This window comes from Primulina huaijiensis, unplaced genomic scaffold (genome assembly GCF_012295235.1).
Source record: "Primulina huaijiensis isolate GDHJ02 unplaced genomic scaffold, ASM1229523v2 scaffold6295, whole genome shotgun sequence".
Taxonomy (NCBI): Eukaryota; Viridiplantae; Streptophyta; class Magnoliopsida; order Lamiales; family Gesneriaceae; genus Primulina; species Primulina huaijiensis.
Genome location: NW_027360909.1, coordinates 19,497 through 46,282, shown reverse-complemented (window position 1 = coordinate 46,282; position 26,786 = coordinate 19,497). Strand labels below are relative to the sequence as shown.

Here is a 26,786-nt window from a genome sequence, read left to right as displayed (position 1 = left end):
GACACACACACACACACACACACACACACACACACACATGATTTTCTTTAATGCTGGCTACGCCTTGAATGGCGTTTTTGAGTTTGGACAACCTGCGGCCGATCCGGGATTTTTTTATTCAAGCTGAAGCTATACGTTTTCATCACACGAAAAATATTATATGCAATTTCAAAACACAAAAATTCATATAAGATCATATCAAAGATCAATTTTGTGAGACGGGATCTGCTATGCGTGCTTACCCAATAAAAGATACTAATTTTCATTCTAGATATGGATCGAGTCGATTAACTCATTCCAAAAATGTTATTATGAATAATGTATGTTCCATTCAATCTGATGCTAAACCTGTGTATTAATACAATGATGAAATTAAAATTAAAATTATTCTTAATACAAAATCTTTCCCCGATTCAAAGCATCAAAATTAATATTTATTACTGAAATACGTGACTAATACATCTTTATTCATTTTTATTGATCTATTTCATAATATTTCGATATAAAAAATAGGCGTGTGCACATATCATATCATATTTTCGTAGAGTTTTACTATTGAAACATTATGAAATTATTGTACCAAATCATACAACCAATTTCTGATGAATGTATACTAATTGAGCAGATTAATGATTATAATAGTTCATATAATTTGTTACTTTTACCCCAACGCTAAATTTTCTATTACCATACGTTTCTTATTAGTGAACCTTATGAGGCCCATAGAGAGATGGCCCAATGAATTCCACCTACGGGCTAACATTGTGATGACGACTTCTGGATAAAAATACCTCTAATTACTCTTTTTGGGCCTTTGAATGTAAGTATCTTCCCTTCAAAAGGCCCAATTCAAACTAAACCCGTTGTTAGCGGTTTTATTTTTAAACGGTATTTTTTAAAAAAAATAAAACTCGGATGAATTTAGCTCTTTACAATATTCATTTGGAAATAACTATTTATTATAAACGTAAAGTAGCATGTTGCCTAGTTGGTTGGGCGTAAATTGTTGATACATAATGAAAATAATCTATGTTAAGTGGGTAAAAATAGTGTTATGAATAAAATATTAAACTCTGGAATATTATCTTATCATATTATCAATCTAGTCAATTTTTTTTTTTATAAAAACGAAAGAATATATCTGTAAACTCACATTGAATTTTTCTCTTTAATAATTAAATTGGTTTTGCCTTTTAATTTTCTTTTTGAATAAACCCCGAATCTAAAATAAAATTTCATAAAAAAAATCTTAGAAATTTAACCCCAAATAAAAATTCGATTACATACTCGAGATGACAAATGCACGAATATTTGAAAAAATATGAGGTAATGTAATGGAAATGTGTTAATCACGAATAAATATCTTGGAGACATATTTATTAACATACTTATCCTCGTAATCATGTCGTGTTGTGTCCACATCGCTAGCAAAATATATAGCTAAAGTCTTAATCTTTTACTTTTTATAAGTAAAATTAAATATGATTTGGATGCACCTCTTCTACTAGGAAAAAAACTGACCACACAAACTTTTATAGAAAGCTAACTAAAATTTGATGTTTTCTATTAAATTTTCATTTTTTCTCATAGTGGTAAGATAACAAATACTTGTGAAAACTTGTGACCTAAGCTACGTATTGATATAAAAAAAACTACACAAATTTGATATTTTCTATTAATTCTCCATTTCTCACATTGGAAAAAGAACAAATATATACATACTAGTGAACTATGATAGATAATTTTATTAAAAAAACACTAGAGCCGTATTTGATATTACCAAAAACAAACAATGAAACAAACGCCACACCTAGTTACTAACATAAACCACATATTATTAGAGCCATCAAATTAATTACTGGTAAATGGATAAGAAAAAACACCTAATAAACTATTAGGCTCCGTTTGGTACGTGTGATGAGATAAGTAAATGATTAATAATTAGAGTGATTAAAAAATGAGAGATATGGATTAATAGTATGGTGGGATAAATAATATGGTGTTTGATATGATTTTAAAATGATGAATTAATTTTGTCAATTTTATTGCAATGACCAAAATGCCCCAAGTGTTAATTAAATATATATTCTTAAAATAATTAGATAGATAATTAAATATTTATAATTATAATTTACATTTATTAAAATTAATTTAAATATATTTATTAGAAATAAATTTGTAAATATGTATTTACTTTAATAATTAAACTAGCAATAATATTTTGAATGTTAATGTTAAATAAAGTTTAGTAATAATTACAATATTATTGTTTTTTAAAATATTTTAAATATTCTTAAAATAATTTGATAGATAATTAAATATTTATAATTATAATTTACATTTATTAAAATTAATTTAAATATATTTATTAGAAATATATTTGAAAATATTACGATAATCATTAATCAAAATAAATTAGAATTTAATAAATATTTATTTTCATAAAAGAATTAATTAACAAGCTTAGGAATTTATAAAAATTTAATTTAAGATAGATTTGCATTACAATTTATTTTCTTTAAAATGATTGAAAATAATAAAAATATATGAAATTAATTTATAAAAAATATAATAAAAATTTAAATATTATATTAATTATTAAATTTTCACTAATTTTAATTTTCATATTATATTGAAGAAAACAATTCAAGGGTATTATGGTTAATATACAATCTTATCATTATTACTATTCAAAAATTATACATTATCACACCTTTGAAGAAGGATATTTAATCACACAAATAACATAATTAGTGAGGGCTTTCAATCATAATCAAAGGCCTCCATGTTAAATTAAAAATGAACCAAACATGAGATAACTGATAATTATTTAATAATCATTCCCTTATCATGACTACCAAACATAGCCTAAATATTTTTGAATCACATCTTCCATTGAATTGAGTTATCACGAGATAATTGACATTGAATTCATTACATAAATGATAAATCATGTGGCACGGCAAGCACCTAATAATGCAACGTATAGACAATTCCAAATGGACTTTGATCCAACATATACTTTGTTCCAACCAAAATGGTCCACAAACAATCAATTATATTGCAAATATAGCGTATTTAAAAGGGAAATTGGCCTCAACTCAACAACCCCAAATTCAATTTGTTGGTGTTCTCTTTAAACTCTTGGATTTTTTTTTTCACAAATGATTTTGATATATAAGAATTGCGTGTAGATACATTGACTCAATTATATACATTATTATAATAATTAACATCAAATATTTACGACTATGTCAAAATCTATAGTTGTTATTCAAGAAACTATTTTATTTTATTTTATATTTGTGGTAGCCCAGAATGCAGTTACTTGGATCATAATGGATCGAGTTGTTACACTCATTAGTTTGAAGATGTGTGTGCATGTCTGCCGGTGCTGTCTCATATCTCTTAGGATAAATCTATATCTTCATAATAATAATATTTTAATAATAATAACATTTTAATACAATTATAATTATAAAAATTAAAATATCAAAATAATAATAATGATAATAATAATAATATTATCAACAAATCCCTATCATTCATTATATATAAAATAATGAAGAAAATATTAATAATATCAGAATAATAATAATGAAAACAATAATATTATCAAACAAATCATTATCATTCATTGTATATAAAATAATGAAGAAAATATTAATAATTAAATAATTATCACAAAATAATAATATATAAGTATATAATAAAATAAAATAAATGTTAAATAATAATATTTATAAATTATTTTATTGAAGGAAAATTATTTAATAAATAAAATACTGTTTATAAAAATAAAATTAAAATCGATAGTTATATTTATAAATTTATTTTTAATAATAATAAAAAATAATTTTGAGCCTTTTAAATTTATTTAATATATTATTTGAAAATTAAAAATAATTTCATTCCATTCATATATTTTTTTTGTATCAATCATTTAAATTAAATAAACATATCATACTATTCTTATTCTCATGACATTATAAAGTTGAATTCATTCCTACCATATTTCATTTCAGTATACAAATCATGGCTTTAAAGATCAAGCTTATCGTTTTTCTTTCGTCGGCCCTATACTCACCCGAAGCAGTACTATTTGTTAAAATCTTAAGTCACTTTTTTACGACCACTTAATCAACTAGATCAAACGACTTAAACACATGATGAATTCACAACATATCACTCATATATGTATTTTTAAAAATGATGTACATACTTTGTTTTCTATTCTTTTTACAAGCCGATTCACTCCTATACACTAATAATGTTTCCTAACCACCAAATCTTCTTGAACAATAAAAAGCATGAAAAGATGAAATTATTACTTTCCTCGTTTAAAAGCGTCGCATTATTTATTATTATTATTATTATTATTGAAAGCATGGAGATAGTATGTGTATCTATCGGAGGGGTTAATGTTGCATGTGAAGGGCATCAACTCAGCACGTCAGTGACAGAGTCAGAAATATAACTTTTTTCGAGCTAAAATTTTAAACTCTAAAATCTTTTAATATTTTAAATTGATCTATCCGGACTAATATCAAATTATTCCAAAATTATACAAAATTTACATATAATTTTTTTTTAAAAAAATTGGATCACTCGGACTAAAGCTCGAATATACGTGGCTCCGCCNCTCAAATTGTTAATTTACCTTTCAAGCCTTGATAATACCAATTTTCTAAAATGGAATTTTTTTCTTTTCAAATTTTAAATAATATATTATATATATACATATTTCTTCACGTTATTNAGATTTTTACTTTTTACCGTAAATTTTTACTTTTTCACAACAAGCATCACATTTTTACTTTACGAACGTCATTATCAAATGTCACTCAATATTAACTTCAAACTATTCATTTTGAAATCCTCAAATAATCGGATATGCGTATTTAAGGGTAAAATCAACTATTTGTAACTCGAATTATGTTTTCCCTATACCAATTCAGGTATCACATTTTTACTTCACGAATGACATCATATAAAATATTAACTTCAAATTATATTTTTTAAACATCATCAAATAATCAAATTTGAGTCTTTGAAGGGTACAATCAAGTATTTCATGACTCAAATTAGGTATTATTTGTATTAATTTAGGTATCACATTTTTACTTCACAAATATCATCATCAAGTACCACTCAATATTACATTCAAACTATATATTTTGACATAAAAAAATTAATTGAATTTTAGTATTTATGGAGTACAATCAAGTATTGGTACACTCGAATTAGATATTATTTGTACCAATTTAAGTATCAAACTTCACAAATGACACATCAAAAATCACTCAATATTACTTGAAAATATATTTTTTATATGTTAAAATAATCAAAATTGAGTCTTAAAAGGGTAAAATCAAATATATGTATGATCGAATTAGGTACTATTTGTACCAATTTAAGTACCACATCTTTAATTTATAAATATCATCATCAAAAGTCACTCAATATTAACTTCAAATTATATATTTTGACATCATCAAATAATCGAATTTAAGTATTTAAAGAATAAAATCAAGTATGTGGACTCGAATTATGTCTTATTTGTATTAATTTATGTATCAAATTTTTACTTCATGAATGTCATTATCAAACTATATTTTGACATCCCCAAATAATTGGATATGAGTATTTAGGACGTAAAATCATCTATTTGTAGACTCTAATTAGATACTCTTTGTACCAATTTAAGTATCACATTTTAATTTCACAAATGACGCCATCAAAAGCCACTTAATATCACTTGAAAATCAAGTATTTTTTTACACATTTGAAGTATTCAAATAGCCAAATCAAATATTTGTAAAACCAAAATAGGTACATTATCGGTCAAAATAAGTATTTTTTCTAATTCCATGATTAGTGAGAAACTGTGTTTTTTCAAAAATTAGATGATATGAATAAATCATCCTAACACAATTTCAATGAAAAGACTAACAATTACAGAATTTATGATGATTGCTCGAAGATCCAGTATTTTCTCACACATTTGGAGTATTCAAAGAGCCAAATTAAGAATTTGGAACTCCAAAATAGGTACTTTGTAGGTCAAAATAAATATCTAATCTTATTTCATGATGAGTGGTGAACTATGCTTTTTTTAAAAAATAAAATGATATGAATAAGTTATCATTAATGGGGACTTGAGTGGAATCTGATGCGATGCGTTCCAAATATTCAAAATCGTTGAGTGATGAATAATAACGTGGAGACTTGAGTGGAATCTGATCACATACGATAAGAATACAAATATGTCTATCTATGTAGAGGAAAGATTATTTAAGTATATTTTTGCAATAAAAAGATCAAAAAGTAAATCCTTGGTATTTTAAATTATGGAGCATAAGAAGGAATTACGAGGGGAAAACATGAAATGTGAGGAAAAAGATAAATGGAAGGAAAATGACTAGTTGATATATAATGATAAAAAAAAAAAAAAAAGGAAAAAAAAAAAAAAAAAAAAAAAAAAAAAAAGAAAAGAAAAGAAAAGCATTGTATAGGGGTAGATAAGCAACTTTCATATTGCCAAAGTGGCAATAAGTAAAGTGTCTCAAATTGTTAATTTACCTTTCAAGCCTTGATAATACCAATTTTCTAAAATGGAATTTTTTTCTTTTCAAATTTTAAATAATATATTATATATATACATATTTCTTCACGTTATTACTTAATTGGCCTATTACTTATCAAAATTGATCAACTCATAAAAATAGAAAGAGGGCTTTTATGAATATTATTTTTTGCACAATCCAAATTTTATTCCTTTTTCTACAAATAAAATTAAACTGAAATTTGTTTGGTAATTAGTGACAAAATTGTTCCACATTTGCTAATACAAAAAAAATAACCAGCTGTGATGCAGAGTATTTTAAAAAAAAGATTTGTGGATTAAAACAGCTACTCTACGTTAAAATAGTTAAACACAATTTTAGGTAGTGTTTGCAAATACTTAAAAAAATTTGTTATAGACTTTTCTTTTTTCAAATTTGCAAATTTTGTACAGAAAAAGTTTGTAATCATTTTTTTTAAGGAAATCGCTTTTTTTTTTCTTCAAATTTTGTAAAAATATAATCGACAGAAAGTAGTGTCTATGTGTTTCTTATCATGTTTTTTTTTTTGTTCAAGTAATACAATCAATTTCCGATGAATGTATATATGCTGATTGTTTAGAAATGTATGTATACTTATTTTGAATCATTTATAATTAATTAAGATTCTTCCAGTTATGTTTGAAGGTAATTTGATTAGTTTAGATTTCAATGTAGAGACGCTAGCCCTGTTACGTCGTTGTTGAAGCTGCGAGGATTCGATTTCAATGTAGAGACACACAACTTGTAGTCATGTGTTTTTTTACACATGCTTTCTATCAAAGTCATGTAAATTTTCTGAAATGCTCGCAATTTTCAAATAATATATACATATTTCTTCAATTAATTTTGCCTTAACTGGCTTATGCTTATCAAAAAATCGACTCATCAAAAGAGAAACCTAAGTAGGTAAAAAAACGATGCTATGAATAAAATGTTATGCTATTAAATATTATCTTATCACACTATCAAATTTAGTCATTTTTTATATATACAAAAAGAAAGAATTTATCTCTAAACTCACATTGAATTTTCTCATGAATAATTAAACTAACTTTGCCTTTTACTTTACTGTTTTGAAAATAACCCCAAATTTAAAATAAAATTTCATAAAAAAAATCTTAGCAATTTAACCCCAAAGAGAAATTCAAGTACACACTTAGAGATGGCAAATGCACGAATATTTGAAAAGTACGAGGTAATGTAAATCACGAATAAATAATTTGGAGATATATTTATCAACATACCCATCCTCGTAATCATGTCGTGTCCACTTCGCAAGCAAAATATATAGCCAAAGTCTTAATCTCTTACTTTTTATAAGTAAACTTACAAATTAAATATTATTTACATGTACATCTTCGTCTAAGAAAAATAATTGACCACACAAATTTTTATAGAAAGCTTACTAAAATTTGATGTTTTCTATTAAAATTTCATTTTTCCTCATAGTGGTAAGATAACAAATACTTGTAAAAAATTGTGACCTATGCTAGTATTGATATAAAAAAAACTACACAAATTTAATATTTTCTATTAATTCTCCATTTCTCACATTGGTAAAAGAACAAATATATACATACTAGTGAACAAGGATAGGTAATTTTATTATTAAAAAAAACACTATAGCCGTATTTGGTAGCACAAAAAACAAACAATGAAACAAACGCTACACCTAATTACTAATATAAACCACATATTATTAGAGCCATCAAATTCATTTCTGGTAAATGGATGAGAAAAAGAAGCCATCGTTGGCCATTCTCATTCCTATAACTATCGAAATTACAAGCATGCATATATTATCATAAAGCCATTCTCATTTCTATAAAGTTTATTTTCTATTAATGTAAATGTTATCATGTCTGTCAATTGTATCTCAATACAGGGAAGACTTGTTAAAAGGGACAACACTCATTTGAAGCACATCCGGTAATAGAAATTTGAAGCGTGTATATATATGGGAAAGATGGAAAACAATGAGATTATCACTTGCAACAACAACATTTATTTGCCACTTGATAAACTTGCTGCAGGCTGAATTACTGAAACTCGAGTTCTAAGCCACACAACAGTCCTTTCTTACAGCTCCAGGCCACACTGCATGCAGAAAAGTTGTAAGAATTTATTAATGACTTCAATGATCACTTGAGTTTATTTTTATCAACTTTCCCGTATAATCCTTGCTAGCTGGTTTGATAAGATCGATATATCTCTACTTACAATTCATATCGATATCCTAGAACGTAACTCGGCTCTTTAAAACGCTCTGCCGGAATATATATCACTTGGATACCCACATGAAGAATCATTCGCATGACTACTAGCTTGATATGCAAACACTTGAAGATTTTTGAACATGAACACCTTTCTCATGAATGATTTTCTCTTGAGCATCATGAGTTTTCTATCGCTGTCAACATAGATTTCAAATGGTTTCTTTAGGGGATCATTAACATCAGATCTTTGGATACGTGGAAATGTTGAATCCTTGGACAAGTTCTGCTGAGACCACCCAACCTCAGCATGTATGCTCTCATCCGTGAAAGCCTCAAGTCCTTTGTTCAAGAAGTTACCAGGTTTGGACTTGTTTCTGTCTCCTCTACCGTTAGTATTGATGGCTATAATGGCTTTCGAAACATGATATTGATGTCATTCACGGCCTCTTTTGTGTTAATTGTGGGTTCCACAAGACCATGATGCCGTGAATTTTCTGCATCAGATTTCCCAACTATGGCAGTATCTACGAACTTACCCACGACTGTATCCTCACTAAAACATTTTCACTTCCACCTCGTCTTACTTCTTTCATGGGAATTTCATCTGTAGATGTTTGTGGTAGGTCCATCTTACTCCCAATATTTACCAACTTAGATTGCATCTCAGGCAAATATTCTTGAGGCCATGTTTGTTCAGGCTTGCCAATATCAGTTTTTAGTAAATTCGATCTCATGGCAAGGTCTAACAAATAGGAAAGAACATTATTTTTTCGAAGTTACACAGAGATCTAACAAAAGGAAAGAACGTTTGATGTCAATCTCGTTCCAATACACCATGTCTATTGTCAACTCCGAACACCAGGATTCTTTTAGTATATCATGCCAACAAAAAAGCTCTATGATTCTAAAATAATTAGACATTAACATAGAATTAACATACGATATTTTGTTCTTACTAACAATGCAAGTTTTGAGCAGGAGAGTATGAAAAGAAGCATGGAGAAACAATCAATTATGAGTTGCGCTTGTATTGTGTTATCCCTCATCTCAGTATTACGAGGTGTATACCCACAAAAGACTTTCATAGTTGCCATGGATGGTAGTGGAAACTTTACCACTATCTCCCAAGCAATTTCAGCAGCACCAAGCTACAGTTCAAATATAACTTACATCAAAATAAGAGCAGGAATTTATCACGAACACGTTTTTATTCCGGAGGAGAAGATCAACCTATATTTAGTGGGAGATGGGATAGACAAGACTAGAATATCCGGGAATAGAAGTGAAAACATGGGCTTCCCAAACAGCCACAGTCAGTAAGTACATGATAACATGTCTTCTATAATTTTGCTTGATTGGTATGTTTATATGTATGTGCTTAACGTACGTAAGAGAGACCATTTCAACCAAATGCTATCGTTAATTAGGAGACATTTACATTCTTATTATGTTAATTATATTTCAGGAATCTCTGCCAACGGTTTTGTGGCCAAAGAAGTTACCTTCGAGAACACTGCTGGTGTAAACCTGAACCAATCAGTGGCTGTGACAACTAATGGTCGATATTCTGCTTTCTACAGATGCCGATTCCTAGGGTATCAAGATACGTTGTATGTCAGGCATGGCATCCAATTTTTCAGGGACTGCGATATTTATGGAACAATAGATTTTATATTCGGTGAGACACGAGCGCTCTTTCAAAATTGCAATGTCTATGCGCGCAGACCTCGACAAGGACAGTCGAATACCATCACAGCACAAGGAAGAGAATCAGAAAAATACTTTTCAGGCATCGTGATGCAAAATTGCACTATTGCAAGTGCACCAGATCTGCTGTCGAGATTGAACGTGAAGACCTATTTAAGCAGGCCCTGGAAGAACTACTCAACAACAGTGATTATGCATAGTTTATTGGATACACTGATTGATCCAAGCGGCTGGTTGGAATGGGCAGGGCAAGGACACGGAATAGACAAAGTATACTACGCAGAATATGAGAACCGGGGGCCAGGGGCAAATACCAGCAGTAGAGTAAAATGGGCGCGCACAATCAAATATAGAGAAGCCAACAAATTCACAGCAAGGAACTTCATACAAGGACAGAAGTGGATTGGTTTAACTCGAATACCTTATTACCTAGATTTGTACATGATTCCTTCCAGTTACGCTATGATTATATTTTCAGTTTGTTTTATCCCTTTGTTCATTATATAAGGTGAAATCACACACTAGAGCCTTGTCGGAAGTACAGGAAATGCATTTAATGCACACTTGCATTTCCTGTATGATGGTAGCATTTATTGTAAGCGGCTAAAGAATTTGAAAAACGTGGGCTGCACAAAATGAAATTTCGTGGAAATTTCAGAAGACGCGTTTTATACGCGTCTTCACACGATCAAGGGGTTCTATAAATAGAGCTCTCCTTCATTTTGAAATCATACCTTCTTCGAGTTTTCTCTCATCTTATAGCATTTGAGTGCTTAGTTCTATAATATTTGTGAGGTGTTTTGTTCTCCTGTATTAAGAGAGTGTGTTCTCTTTGGAAACACAATGAGTGAGTTGTACACCACAAAATATTATAGTGGATATTCTTTTCATCTTGCCCGTGGTTTTTACCCTAATAATTTTTAGGGGTTTTCCACGTAAATCTCTGTGTCCAGTTTATTCTTTATTTTCGGGTTTTATTATCTCAAATTCCGCACGTGGGACCAACAGGCCTTTCAAACATTACCCCAGTTAACCCATAATTCCCTAGCAAAAAATTAATGGATAAATTAAATAAAACGCAACCATAAAAAATAATAGCTTGATTTAATAATTATCCCACAAAAATATTTATGAATTTAGTAATTATAATCAACGTACTTACATTTTTATATGATCGTTATAAAAGTCAAACAAAAAATTGCATCATGAAGTAAATTTATTTCAATTATTTTAAAAAAAATCAAGTCCTCAACAAAAGTGTAGAATTAAAACTTGTATACCTAAAATATAGTTCTACTAAAATAAGATGTCTATAATGTCTTCGGTGATTTTACAAAAAGCAGCAAAATGAGTGTTTATAGTTGTCATAGGCGACTTGATTTCAAGCTCAGCGAAAGAGTTCTCACAGTCTTGTTCATTTGAATCGACATAATACACGTCAGTGTATGCCTCTCTGAAAGAATTCGATTGCAAATCTTCTATCGCTTGCTTAATATCAGCTCTGCTTCTATCATATAGAGGGTAACAGACGTTGTCAAGACCTGCGAGGATTCGATTTCAAACAAGAGACACATAACTTATAATCAAATGTTTTCTTACACACACTTTCTATCAACGACATGTCTGCCTTGCCTTGGCTAAAGAAGGAGATGGATACCAAAACAACGACAATCGAAAATACTACATTTTTTGCCATTTTCTTACACACGAATATATGCAAGACATCAATGTATGAGACTCTTTATATATTTGTGAAATATATATATATGATGAGTAAAGATACCAACGATATAAATGAAAAAAAGGAAATGTTTATTTTCAAAAACAAAAATTTATTCTACTTCCAAAAAATAATGGATTTGGCTTCATTAATTGAGCGATGAAATCAAAGTTTTTAATTCTTATTCGTATAAAATCCTGCTCTTATTCAAAGCATCAGAATCCATGCATATTGATTACTGAAATATAAGACTAATTATTGACATGTATACACACACACACACACACTCATCATAATTCCGTAGAGTTGGCTATTGATTTTGAGAATTTACCGTAAATAAAATTAGAAAAACCACTATGATAGTATTAAGTATATATTAAATATTATGCAAATCTCTAGGCGAAAGTTGTTAATGTAATTTCATTACTGTTATAATTTTTAGGCTTAATGAATGGAAATCAAGAAATGAAATTAAGAAAAACTCGAAACGATAGCACCAGAAGAAACATCGAGCTCCAAACGCATATAAGAGACGTTGGGGCACCCAAAAAATGGCGTGTAAATGGCTGCCCTTGCGCCCCTAAGCCTGCCTGGAACAAACATCTCTAAATATACCAGATCAAACACAATCGAAAAGAGATTTTTTCAAATTTAGAAGATCTCTCGCATTCATGCCGTGTCTTCTTCTTCCTTCTTTACAAAACAGAGATTATGTCATTTATTTATGAAACTTGTGATTTATAGTGCTACTATCATAGATTGTAACTTGAGAGATGATGCCATATCCCGTTATCCACAAGTGTGCGCAAATTCGTCTTAAGGACAAAGAGATCTCTCTTGCCTAGATTTGAAATTTGTTAATATTTCTTTTGAGCATCGTCATTTTCATATTGTAGATCTCGTGAATGATTTATTGCATAACACAGACCAACAATTACAATTAGGCGTTCAAATTTAAATCCTCGTCATAAAACAAACTCATTTGGAAAGGCACGCACATATAAGGACATTTAAGTTTTACACAGCAAATGGAATAACTATAGGTAACATAACTTGTTATAACAAATGAAAAAAGTGGGGTGTAAATGATAATATATAACTTCATTCATAACAAATTAACAACACTCAATTTTATTTTTCAAGAATCTAAATCGGTGAACTATACTCCAAAACCACATTCATGAAAACTAAACCAAACTTGTTATTAATTTGTTATGAGACAGATATTCGACTTAGACCAATTCATGAAAAAATGTATCACTTTTTATGTCAACTCATATTATTTTTCATGATAAGTTTGGATTGGATTGGATTGATCTATCTAAAAAATTTAAATATGTGATATTGTCTCACAAAAGACTAACTCACCTAATAAACCCAAAATTCCCTAGAAAAAAAAAATTGATGGATAGACTAAATACAAACACAACCCTAAAAAATTATAGCTTAATTTAGTATCCCACAAAATATTTATATAATAAACTTACATTTTTATACGACTGTTATAAAAGTCAAACAAAAAATTGCAAAATGAAGTAAATCATTTCAATTTTTTTTTAAACACATATAACCTTTTGAGTTTGGTTAGAATAATTAATTGCTAAGAAACACTAATTATAAATTAAGAACAAAGAAAAAAATGAAGTCAAACTGTCGTCCTCAACAAACTTGTAGAATTAAATAATAAGATATCTTAAATAATTTTACAAAGAGCAGCAAAATAGTTTTTTTTTTTTTTTTAGTAGGGGTGTTCAAACTTCGGATAAAACCGAAAAAACCGAAAATCCAAACCAAAAAACCGAACCGAAAGCCGAATTTTTTAATTTGGATATAAATGTTAAAAACGAAGTTTATTTGGTTCGGTTTCGGATTATATATGTCAAAACCGAACAAACCGAAAAAACCGAAATTTCATTAAATTAATAATTTTTTTATATTTTTATTTATATTATATATTTTGATAAGATATTTAGTGAATGAAAAACTATTTTGAACAAATTTTAGTTGATTGTTGTTTGTTTAATTAATTTAGACCTTATATTTAAATATTTTACTAAGAAAACATGTAGAAAGTTAACATATTATATTTTACAATATATTTATATTATTAATTTAAATAATTTTACCAAACCGAATTAACCGACCGAAATAACCGAACCGTTTTGATAGAAAACCAAACCGAACCGAAGAAAAATAGTTCGGATATCGGATTATATATTTCTAAACCGAAACCGAACCGAACAGACCGATGAACAATCCTAGTTTTTAGTCATCATAGACGACTTTATTTCAAGCGCATTGAAAGAGTTCTCACGACAATCTTCTCCTAGACAGACATAATTCACCAAAGTTAATGCTTCTCTGAAAGAACAGAAACATGTTATTGGTGTTGCCTGCATTGCCTTGAGTGAAAAAAGAAGAGGGATACCAAAACAACAACAATTGTAAATATTTGTTTTGTCAAGAATACAACAATTGGACTATGTATATATTTGTGAACTATAAATAAGTATAAATATATATGAGGCCTCAATATACAAACCATACCAATACAAAAGAAAATATCTCAAAAGAGGAGAAATTTTATTATACTTCAAAAAAAAAAAAAAAAAAAAACAGATTTGTTTCATTATAAATAGAGAGAGATACTTCCATCAATATATACACACACAAAAACGTCATTTAGGACGTCCCTAAACCAATACGACGTTGTTTCAATGGATTGTGGCTTCATTTACGGTCATTTACACTTCACCGCAGGCTTCAAAAGAAACCATTTCCGCTTCCGCCTCACCGTCGCCGATCGTCGATTGCCGCTACTCATTACGGTATCTTGAGATCAAGCATTATATCCATGGAAACCCAGCCAGAATCCGACCCTCAGCCCAGCCAACCAGAAAACTCGAAGCCCGATCAGGAAGCATTTGAAGGAATCGAAGAAGAAGATGATGAACAAGGGTTGGAACAGGATGAAGAAGACGAAGAAGATGGAGTAGAACTCGAGTCCTTCTCTACCGAGGATCGAGTTAGAAGGGACAGAGTCAAAATGGAGTCCCTCTTCAGACGCCTCTCCACTGAGCGAATCCCGGTTCGGGTCCATGACGTCATCATCAAGGGGAACGACAAGACGAAGGATTCTTTGATTGAGTCCGAGGTCGCGGAACTTTTCAGGAAAGCTAACACCGTTCAGCAGCTGTTGCGTGCCGCAGGTGTTGCCAACGCTCGGCTCCAGCGCCTTGATATATTCGAATCTGTTAATATTACTCTCGACGCAGGGCCGCCAGAACTCCCCGGAACTGTGAATGTGATTGTTGAAGTTGCTGAGGCTAAGAACCCACTTACAGGAGATTTAGGAATTTTTACCAAACCAGAGGTAGCGTTCTTTAAGCAGTGTTTATTCTGAGATCCTTCCATTTTTGGGTTTAATTTTTGAATTCAATTGCAGCTTGGGATACTGAAATTGGATTGAGGCTGATAATTTTTAGGTTATTGGTTGCTAGATTGGTGTTTTTCTGTAACTTGACTTGATAGAGTTGTCACATGGAATTTTGTTGTGGAAATGTGGTTGAATTGTTTTTAATGTGCTAATTACATAGAAGTTGTTTTTTGAGTTGTTAGTTGTTGGACAAAATACACCATGTGATCGAAATATACAGTGTAGCAAGATCATTTCTCTATAGATATCACCCTCGTGAGTCGTGATTACTACTGTTAATGTGGAATTCTTTGGCCTGATTGAATGAATGCAGAACTTTTTATTGTATGAAAGATTAGGCGATGCTCAATGGACTCTCTTTAACGAAACCTTTATTTGATAGTGTAACTCTGTGTTTTTCTTCTCGAGGAGAATTTGACTCAATGCTTGTTTCAACTTTCACGTATGGAATTTTCGAGGTTTTACTTATCATTTTTCTGATGTTATTGTTCTTTTTTCGAATTTTTTACGGTGCTGTTGTAGGCAAGATCTTGGTCTCTAGAAGGATCGCTGAAACTAAAAAATTTATTTGGTTATGGAGATATTTGGGATGGTTCAGTGGTTTATGGCTGGGGTCAATCTTCAGAGATTAGTACCGGTGTATCCCTGCCTAAATTCAAAGCGTGGTCTACGCCCTTGACAGCAAGAATATCTCTGCTTTCTCAAGATTGGTTGAAATTTTCTTCTTATAAAGAGCAAGCTCTTGGCATCTCACTCGGGTTATTATCAACTGGGAACCATGATGTATCATACAATCTCTCTTGGCGTACCTTAACCGATCCATCCCAAAAGTCATCACACACAGTGAGGAGACAGCTTGGACATAGTTTGCTCTCCTCTTTAAAATATGCATTTAAATATGATAAGAGAGATTCTCAGATGAGGCCAACAAAAGGACATGCATTTGTTTCTACTACGCAAATTGGTGGTCTTTTTCCAGATACACGGAGCTTACGCTTTATTCGACAGGTTGTACAAGTACACCTTGCAGTTTTCTTTCTTTTACCTGCATTTTCTTTTGTTTTTTTGTTCATCTATTTATTAGACTCACAAATTTGTTTATGTTTATTGAACCATTATAGCATCACTTAATCTATTCAAATGTCACTCCTCCATCTTTTCTAGAAAATATGTGTTTTATTTCATGTATTACAAAAACAAGTGCAGAACTTGATTTTAATAAGATGTTTCAAACTGATAAATGCTTCTTTTTTCCCTTTTGTGTGTATTTATTTATTTTATGATTCATATATCTATGAATGTATCCAAATGTTATGTATCCTTTAAACTACTTTATTGAAATTCTATGCAAGTTTGTTTTTTTTTGCCAGATATGGGATTGTCTTATCATTTAACAACCTGTGGTTGCCATATACAATTCACCTGACAAGTTGTTTTGATCATTGCTGTATTTTAACGATTTGTTATTTCTGGATAGGAGTTTGATCTTCGTTATGGTGTCCCCTTTGCATTCTATCGAGCTGCACTGAATTTTGGAGTTTCGGGTGGTGTTGTATTTCCATGGGGAAGCGGATTCTTGAACTCTCCTTCATGTTTACCTGATAGGTTCTTTATGGGAGGTAATACATCTCCGGTTTGCTCCTTGAGTGGTCCAATATCTGTTTTGGGTTTCAAAGCAAGGGGATTGGGTTCGGCTGAACATAGACGACTGGTTAGAGAAAGTTCCAGTGATCAAACTTCTGATGATTCTGGAATGGATTATATTGGCGGAGATCTTGCTCTCACCGCTTTTGCAGACTTCTCTTTTGATCTACCCTTTCGGGTTCTTAGGGATGCTGGTATCCACGGGCATGCATTCGCTTGCACTGGCAGCCTAAGCAAATTAACTGAGAATGCATTTCGGCAATTGTCTTTCCAGAAACTTCGAGATTCTTTCCGAAGCTCAGCTGGATTTGGAATCATTGTACCCACCAAGCTATTTCGCATGGAGGTGAGTTTTTTTTTTTTTTTTTTTTTTTTTTTTTGTAAATGATTTATATAAATCCTGTTATTTGTTGCCTCGACTCTCGAAGTTATTTTCCCCTTTCAAGGATTTTTCAATACATTTAAAATCATTCGTTCTCATTTCATGCTTATGACCTAATACCTATACAAATGTTCTAACAAAACAAAACAATGAGATTAAATTCTGTTTTTCTCCAAGTAAATTTCTATTTTCATACCAGTCTAATAAAAGTTGATACTCCAGATTAAAAAGGTTGTGGTGTTTGATTGGTCTGTTGAGCGGAGAAATATATTATTTGGTTTACAAAATTTTGAAGTTTACTTTGTTTTATTTTTTTCCAAAAAACTTAAAACCTCGATATATTTAATATTTCAAAGGGCTCGCTTGGTTCGAAAATATAGGATTATTAAATGATTATGAAAAGAGTGATAAAAAATGATAGATAAGGAAATATAATATGTGGTGACAAAATAGTATTATGTTTGGTATGAATTTTGTGGATGTGATACAAGGTGAGGACATGGGTTTATGTCCCCAAGTTTAGTACAACCTAATCATATATATTGGTGATTCATGGGATTTGTTAAAAAATATGCCAAACAAGAGATTAACCTCAATCCCACATTATCACCCATACCAAACAAGGCCTAAATGATATTCCAAAGTATAGTGCTATATTTTTTTCATAATTTTTTAGATGAAAAACCGACAAAGCGGCACCAAACTCCTTCTTATCAGATACAATACAATTATAAAGGGGGAAATTTCTTGCAGATGGATACTTCTCTCTCTTTTTCATTTGTTTATTTGTTCCGAGCCAAAGGATATGCTCATAATGTGGCATGATTATCAGGTTAACTACTGCTACATATTGAAACAACACGAGCATGATCGCGGGAGGACTGGCATACAATTTAGCTTCTCCTCTTCGCTATAATCTGACCGTAGCATCTGCTCCATTCTTGTATTGGCGGCTTCGAATTTGACCTTGCAATATTTTTCTTGAGATGGATTCTGTGAAAATTATCTTTTTCTATATTGTCTTCTATCCAATATAGACCGACAGCTCCAGATTTGCAATTTTAGGAATCTGGACAGTTTTTGGATGCAGGACTACACAAAAAAAGGTTCAATGCACTATATAAGCACATTCTTGGTTTATGGTTAGTTTAGGTTGATTGACTCTAAACATCTTTCAGGAAGATATAATCTGTCTTTATTTTCTGATAATCGGCATGCTGTTAGCTCAAAGCGAAATTCCAGATGCTATTCATTCTCATTTCTTCATAAAACGATGTTCTTATCTGTTTACTTGTTTCTATAAATATCTTGTATGATGAATAATGAGCCGATGGCTTTTAGCGAACTGTTCTTTTTGCATTCATACGCTGTGATATTCTCTCGGTTTTTTTACCATTCACGTGTTTTTATAAAGCTTTCATTGAGTGACTACCCAGCACAGCTTGGTGTAGCTTGGATAGAAACCTGCTGCAGTTGTCTTAAAATCACCTTATTTTTTAAATATAATTTATTTTTAAAATGATTTTTTTTTTTAAAAAAAAAAAAAAAGTCATTACTATTACCATTATTTTCGTAAAATTTTTATAAGAATAAAAGTGAGGATGTACTCGTACCATATTACATATGAGTACAAAATTGACGTTTAAATATGTTTACAATGAGATACAATGGAGTTTAAAGATGAATATGAAGTAGTTACATTAACTTATTAAGCAACCGATTAGCATGGACGTGGACTCCCGACATATCAGTATGTAGAATGATGTTTGCAATTAAATGACGTATAAAATTTAAAAATAACAATCGTAATATTTATGTAAAGATAAATATTAGTTATATTCCATTAAAAAAATATGGTCTGGACAAAGTCATTTGCAATTGTTTTAACTCTTGACAATCATTTTTGTATTGTTATGATTTAAATTCAATTTTATGTTATATGTAATTTAACTTATTTTTAAAATTTACTCGTACAGTTATTTTTTAAAAAAAAAAATTGATTCATTATATACATAAATAAATGAATTTTCAAAATAATTGATTATATTAAAATTTTATTTAATAATTTATTTAAATAAATTGAGGATCTAACAAAATATTTTAGTTGTTCAACACTCATCAAAGTCGCAGGATAAAAATACTAACCTAAAATTAATACGAACCTAATTAAGTATATAAGATTTTAAACAGCACAAAAAATTAAATATGATTATAATAAAATTAAATAGGATTTTAAACATATAAGCTTAGGGGCAAAATTGTTATTTTAGTTCAAGTTTTAGTCAAATATATAACATGACCATTCTCAACATTTTCCCCTAAGACTTTTAGGAGCCCTATACACATTGCAAGAGCCCAAGCCCAATTTTGAGACCACCTTCAACCACTGCTTTGACATCAAGGCCCAAATTGAAGCCCATCTTCAGCCCGTAGTGTTTCAAAGTAGTTGCGAACCTCTTGCGCTATTATCCTCCGCATGACTGTCTCCAAACAAGCATCCCCGATCTCCACCGTCGACTTCTTCTCTGGCCGATTGTTAACGATCTCGATCTCTTCTTCCTTTATCACATGTTCCTCGCCGCACTGTAATTCCATCATCCCTCCACCGGGCGGCGAAAGGCTTAGATCAAGTGAAGCCTGAAGCCCATCAGGCCCATTAAGGCCCATCTTCTTCACCTCCAAAGCCACATCCCCACTACAACTACTACTCCGCAGAGAGACACGCGAACACTGCCGCTTCAACCCCGGCTCCGACGACGCACCACCGTTCTCCTCCCAGCTCCGACGAGTAGCCACTACTTCCCCCACCAACCCCCCGCCATCACCGCCAGTACCCCTTTTCCTCAAGGTAGAATTCCAATGATTCTTGATCGAATTATCAGTCCTCCCAGGCAAGAGACGAGAAATAGTAGCCCACCTATTCCCATGAACGGCATGCGCCTGCAAGATCACGTCATCCTCCTCCGCTGTGAAGGGGCGGTGTTGCACCACCGGGCTCAGCTGGTTGCACCACCGCAATCGGCAAGACTTCCCGGAGCGGCCCGGAATCCCATTGCTTATCAAAGACCAATTCCTAGGCCCGTGCTCCTCCACAAGCTTCCTCAACAGATCATCCTCTTCTTTATTCCAAGAACCCTTCATCTTCCCCCCGCCACCGGCGCCCTCCATCTCTCTTACAGAGCTAAATATAGACGCGATGTATATAGATTTGAGGAAGGTTTTGAATGTGTAACTGTAGAGAGGAAGGAGAGAGGAGTTGTTGGCATGAACCGTAAACCGGTGGCGTGTAGGGGAAACTAACTTGGATTAGTTGTTTATATCACTGTTTTTTTTTTTTAAATAAATCAATTCAATTCAAATATGTAGTAACTGATGTTGAATAGGTAACGGCTTTTTCCCAGGAAAAAAGTGATATTACGTTAGGAAACGGTTGGGATTGCGACCACGAAACCGTGGCAGTTAGCTTATGATGTTTACATTTGATTTTACATTCGATACCCACCTCAAAATATTAGTATGAAAATATTCATTTAAAATGTTATAAATAAGACATTATCATCTTAATTTTTTTAAAAAGAAAATTTTAATTTTAATGATATATATTTGATTTTTTGTGATTTTAATCTTATAAATTGTAACTTTCAGTTTTACTTCGTTTTCTTTGTTGTTTTTATAAAAAAAATTGGTCATTTTTAATGCGATACTGACACATAACTGATGTAACAGTCACGCTAATATGTGCAACGTACATATCAACCCTCCAGTGAAAATAAACTTTTTTATTTGGTTCATATCTTTCGTATTTTTATCAATTTTAAAAAGTTGGGGATGGGGTGAACGTAATTTGAAGTTGGTCATGTGGGATGCATTGCAATAAATCTGGCCGTAACAACAGCCAATAAGAAACAAGAATTACATAACAAAATACGAAGGCTTAATAGGTTTTTTTTTATCCCCTTGCATGAAACATTAGAAACATTATACATGAACAAACCATTGTAAATTTACTCAATTCGTAATATTTTCATCGGACTCCCTACCTTTCATCAAATTCTTCTTGTATTTCAACAGGCGATTGATTCCGCTATTATCAGATTAATTCATGAATAATCAGAAATGGTCAGAATTTTCTAAATTATCGAATTGCTGAATGTCAAGATTGTACCAAGACTGCCCGATGTCTCTTTGGCTCCGTTACAAACACATAAAATAACTTCAGTGGCACTCGGTGTAGCCAGAGATTTGCTTCCTCCTCTGGTTTAAAAATTTCGGAGTAAGTGAAGTGAAGTATTCAACTTAAACATGCATATGTTAAACAAATTTGACTTGTAAAATCATGTTCAGAGTGTCTCTTATACCGACGATTTCCATCATCTAGCGGGTATGAAGAAAGATTGGGCGAATGGCATCCTTGAAATCTTCATAGAAGTGTTGTTCGGAAAACCTTAAAGCTCGTTTTCTTGCAGCTGCAGCCATCTCAAGCCGTTCAGATTCAGGCATTCTTAAGATTTTAAGGATTGCGTCTGCGTATTCTTGCACGTCATGGGCAAGATATCCAGTTTGTTTTCCACCTTCAGGTAACACAATGTCCATCATAGGGCCGGCAGACTTATGAGCTGAGAAAGATTATTCGCTTTTAATTGATCATGAACGGATAAAATTTGGAAATGATGCTGCAACAAGGAAAAAATGGAAACAAACCAATCGGTATGGCACCGGAAGCCATGTATTCCACCACACAGATGCCAAAATGCTCATCTATCATGGAATGAATTCCCACAAACGCGCCACCCAAAAGACGCACCAACTCACTAAACCATGAAAATGAAAGAAGACGAGGGAAAATGAGTGAATGTAAAGTGTATGGGATTCCTAATTTGGACTGGAAGCAAACAATTTAACAAGTCAGACACATAAAAAAATGCAAACAAAATGAGTGGAAACTTAAAGGAATTAGTGTGAAATGATTAATCAAAGCTCCAACAACAGGTTGCCAAAGGGGAACAAACATGGCAGTAATATTTGACAATTCCAGGTTTAACAATCAAACTACGTAAATGTTTCACCAGCAATTCATTTTGTAATGTGTCCAATCACTATCAGTCTCACAGGTATGATCATTTGAAGGATGAAAGTGTCCGTTTGGGCAGATAATATGTGCAAATGAAAAATAGGAACAATCTCTAGTTATACGAAAAGTTAGAGAGTGATTAACAAATCTGCACGAGTGATTCATAAATCTGCGATGCTAGATGATTGCTTTTCATATTGCATGAAATATGTATTAGATTTTTGCCTCCACTTGGTCAGTATCTCACAAAAGAAAGGCTAGCTGTTCATGGCATCAAAATACGAAGAGAAATGGCACAAACCTATAAGTTACATTTCTGTGGAACTCCACATCACTTTCCACATTCAGCTCCCTAGCTCGGTCTTTCAAGTGTTGCAACCTTCTCTCATCAGCTGCATTTCTGCAACTACCGACGAATTGCAACTTAGGTGAAGGCAAATCTGCATTCAAATTCTTTACGACAATTGCAAATGCCTCGAGTTGAAGGGGATGTGCCTGAAAGAAAAACATTAAGATCGATTTTAATTTTATGAAAATCCACTTGGCGAAATAAAATGATAGGTAAACCTTGGATACCTTGAGCTCATAAAATGCCCACCTTCTCTGGACGAAATTGAGACACGGAAATAATCTTTGGTGGACTCATCGATCTTTCCAAAGGCAGCACCTGTTTGCAAGACATAGGTTAGCATTCCACTATTGACAAAATCACAAAAAGTATCAAGACCAACCAGAATCAAAAGAAATCCAACCTTTGCATCACATTTTTCCTTCTTTAATCCTCCATGCCACAAAACATGGACTCATTATGAGCTAATACACATAAATCACTACACATCCAATTTTCTCTCTCATAACCCCTCTTAACCCCCATATTTACGATGATGAACGTCAACCCATACTCGATAGTAAAAGCCTTTCAAATTACTAGTATTTTTTTAGGTTTAATCTGGTAGTTTTCAAAAACTAGTTCCAGTTGGTACAGGCAGACAAAGGTTGATACATAAACTAAAACCACTCAAATAAGAAAACACGTGATATAAAAGAAAAATCACAATATGCAAACCTGAAGACCAGAAGTATCACATGGAGGATAAACCCTCTTAATACGATCTGATATCCCCCAGAGCTTCTGAATGTGAGATCCCGTCCATGAAGAATTGACCATTGCAAGGTGTGTACAGGAGCCTACTATTCCATACATCCAGCCGAAAACTATATAATATATCACTTTGCACTGTGATAGGAAGATGCTGCCATGAAGAAAGTTCAGTTAGGTTCATGAACAGCCAGCAACTAGAGTAAACCCAATAAGTTTATGTAAGCTTGCTACATCAGATAGGATGGCACAGTGTAAATTTTTTTGTTAGATATTTGGTTAAATATGATCCAATTTTCAAATCTTCTTAGCTTTCGTAACAGGAAAATCAGAAGATGGATCTCGAATGTGATGCAAAAATGTGTCATACCTTTCTACTAATGATATCAATTTGGTTATAAGCATCCCTCTTGAAGAAGGCATTCACGTTTATTGTACCCAATTTCAATCACCATATCTCCAAATATCACTATTAAGAGCATTCTTTAGTTATTTAGCTATTCATCTCGATCTTTGCAATTCTTGACAACAGGGACTCGGGGAGTAAACTGATAGTTAAATAAAGCATAAATTAAGAACTATACCTCTTAGCAATCACATTGTCATTATTATACATAGAACTCCGTGTATGAACCCTTGATAGCATGTCAAGACTAATTGTTGGGTAATGTGTATAGCAGATCACTTTGCATCCAAACATTCGTGCAACAGGATAAGTAAAAGCATATCCACTGGTATCAAAATAATATAAAGGAGTGAACTTGCACAAAGCTTCCCATGAAAGGTATACTGAGCCAATGCTCTGGCCTATCATAGTGAATCGGGGATATGTAGTTTCTTCAACCCATTTCCTCTTACATAGATGCACTACCTGTCAATACGATGCATGCATATAAATATAGCTATAGCCAAAACTTACAAATCAAGTGACGAAAAGTAAACTGAACATAAAATACTCTCCACGGAAACTAGCTGCAAACTCTAAATTGCAAATCTTACGCCACATGTCAAAATGAGGCGCTAACAAACAGTGAGAATTCATGAAATATTGAGAATTGTTTTCCGCATGGAAATCCACAAAAACAATAAAAAAACACCAAGTAATATCATAAAAACCAGTCGAATTCAACCAGTGTGCCAATCACTGGACATGGTCTTTTTCAGCAAACCACATTCAGGAATATAGTAACATGACACGTCTAATATTAGAATGCTATTTATCGATACAAGATTTCTCTTTTACTTTCAACTCGCTGAATTTGAAGCAAGAGTTGTTTTTTACGTTTATTCTACCAATTCTTGGATACATAGCTCATACTAGTTACACATGATTAACCCCATCGCGAAATACAAGTATAGCACAGAAGACCATCTAAAACTTAAATTTCCCAAAAAGTATATGGAAACATGAACCACGTTGAATGATGCAGGAAAAAACCTGAAGGTACCTTTGGAGGGTTAATCAATTTGACCCCAAAACGATCGATAGATCGTCTGGATAGCGATTGAGGGGACGCATCGTGATCTCCTGTATATATGATGCAATCAAGATCTGGTGACTCCTCTTGGATGGCTTTTACTGCGCACCAAAGGACTCTCTCGCCGCCGCCGCCGTCGTTGGTGTAAGGGTGGAAGATTCCCACAGCCTTTCTCAGGTTTCTCCGGCAGGAAATTACGGTGTAGACGACTCTAATAATAAACGCTGATATTAGTGCAGCCAGGAGCGAAACCGATTGGAGAAGCCAGGAAGCCATCAGAGATCAGCTGAAATTACAGTCAAGAAGTTCGGCTCAGTAAAGATTTGATACATAATATGCACATTTTAATATCCAGTTTGATAATCTTCGATCATCTATAATAAATTTGTGTCTTTGTTTTCAATTGCTACTTTGAGATATATTGTTGAACTATTTTGTGTGCTCTATTAAACCAAAAAATTGTATATAAAGTGTTTCGACCAAAGTCGTCTTATACGTTCAATTTGTATATCTTTTAAATATTTTATAAAATATTTAATCAATTTTATATGAATTATTTTTATCTGCTTCTGCTTGATTATAAAATCAAACTCGATTCAATTTATTGATATTCAATATTTCAAAAATGCTTAACTGTAGACGTTACTAAGAAAATTATATATGTTCACACTCTTATCTTGTAAATTATTACTTTAATGACGTATTCAGATATATTAGTATATTTTATTCAATATTATTACAAAATCAATACATTCACATATAACATATGAGAAATAATAACAAATATTAATATTTTTTAAATATTAAAACTCGATATGAAAAAAAAATCTGAAAATCAAATATAGCTTAAAAAATGAAAACAAGATAAAAATACAAGTTAGTTTAATGAGAAAATCTATTATTTTTTATTTTCTTCTGGTTTTTCTTATTTCATAAATATTATTGAACTTTTATTAAAACAGTAGATTCAAATAATAAAGTTGGAGAAAATGTTATATTGGAAACATGAAGTGATTAATGAAATTTGAAGGCATTGTTGTCTATTTATACCATAAAACAAAAGAATGAAGTGCATTTAACAATAAATAGAGTGTACATAACACTTTCCGATATTTAAATATATTTATATTTTCAAACAATAGTTATATTTAAATTTGAGTTTTTTTAAAAAAATTGAAATGAATTCATATTTAATTGCATATTTAATGCCTCATATTATTTAATGTAATATTAATATCAAATATTCGCGATAAACAAGTAATGTTTTTCCTTTCGTTGCTTCAATCTTTATATTTATTGCCTTATTTTTATAATATGAGAAATGTAACAACTATTTTTCATTCGATATAGAGTGAACTTGTGGACTAACACAGGAACCTTGCAAAATACTTTAGTTTGATAAATAACACTAACAAATCTTATTCATCG

The 26,786-nt window shown here is 31.6% G+C and overlaps 3 protein-coding genes across 4 annotated transcripts; 1 reads left to right on the top strand and 2 right to left on the bottom strand.

The window, feature by feature from the left end:
- Positions 1-14,927: 14,927 nt before the first annotated feature.
- LOC140970511 (uncharacterized) lies at positions 14,928-19,073 on the top strand. The gene is made up of 4 exons (XM_073432283.1): positions 14,928-15,621; positions 16,207-16,692; positions 17,162-17,674; positions 18,543-19,073. The coding sequence occupies exons 1-4, from the start codon at positions 15,103-15,105 to the stop codon at positions 18,624-18,626; spliced, it is 1,602 nt and encodes a 533-aa protein (XP_073288384.1). The 5' UTR covers positions 14,928-15,102; the 3' UTR covers positions 18,627-19,073.
- Positions 19,074-19,903: 830 nt separating this feature from the next.
- Positions 19,904-21,187, bottom strand: LOC140970519 (transcription factor MYB73-like). The gene has a single exon (XM_073432299.1). It carries the CDS (start codon positions 20,876-20,878, stop codon positions 20,108-20,110), a length of 771 nt encoding a protein of 256 aa, XP_073288400.1. The 5' UTR covers positions 20,879-21,187; the 3' UTR covers positions 19,904-20,107.
- Positions 21,188-21,832: 645 nt separating this feature from the next.
- Positions 21,833-25,692, bottom strand: LOC140970528 (GDP-Man:Man(3)GlcNAc(2)-PP-Dol alpha-1,2-mannosyltransferase-like). Of its 2 annotated transcripts, XM_073432314.1 has the most exons (8): positions 25,329-25,692; positions 24,465-24,751; positions 23,848-24,034; positions 23,380-23,448; positions 23,083-23,276; positions 22,412-22,521; positions 22,069-22,326; positions 21,833-21,964 (listed from the first exon to the last, which is right to left on the bottom strand). In XM_073432314.1, exons 1-7 carry the CDS (start codon positions 25,632-25,634, stop codon positions 22,085-22,087), a joined length of 1,395 nt encoding a protein of 464 aa, XP_073288415.1. In that variant the 5' UTR covers positions 25,635-25,692; the 3' UTR covers positions 21,833-21,964; positions 22,069-22,084. The 2 variants fall into 2 exon arrangements, with proteins under 2 accessions (XP_073288415.1, XP_073288414.1); XM_073432313.1 differs by having other exon boundaries at positions 21,833-22,326.
- Positions 25,693-26,786: the final 1,094 nt, after the last annotated feature.

What these genes read in the sequence shown, in the direction of transcription:
- LOC140970511 (XM_073432283.1), top strand. Translation starts at nt 15,103, where the DNA reads ATGGAAACCCAGCCAGAATCCGACCCTCAGCCCAGCCAACCAGAAAAC. An exon ending in GAATTTTTACCAAACCAGAG is followed by an intron (nt 15,622 to 16,206) that starts GTAGCGTTCTTT and finishes GTGCTGTTGTAG; the next exon opens with GCAAGATCTTGGTCTCTAGA. An exon ending in GCTTACGCTTTATTCGACAG is followed by an intron (nt 16,693 to 17,161) that starts GTTGTACAAGTA and finishes ATTTCTGGATAG; the next exon opens with GAGTTTGATCTTCGTTATGG.
- LOC140970519 (XM_073432299.1), bottom strand. Translation starts at nt 20,878, where the DNA reads ATGGAGGGCGCCGGTGGCGGGGGGAAGATGAAGGGTTCTTGGAATAAA.
- LOC140970528 (XM_073432313.1), bottom strand. Translation starts at nt 25,634, where the DNA reads ATGGCTTCCTGGCTTCTCCAATCGGTTTCGCTCCTGGCTGCACTAATA. An exon ending in CTCAATTTCGTCCAGAGAAG is followed by an intron (nt 23,277 to 23,379) that starts GTGGGCATTTTA and finishes TTTTTCTTTCAG; the next exon opens with GCACATCCCCTTCAACTCGA. An exon ending in CACAGAAATGTAACTTATAG is followed by an intron (nt 22,522 to 23,082) that starts GTTTGTGCCATT and finishes TTCATGGTTTAG; the next exon opens with TGAGTTGGTGCGTCTTTTGG.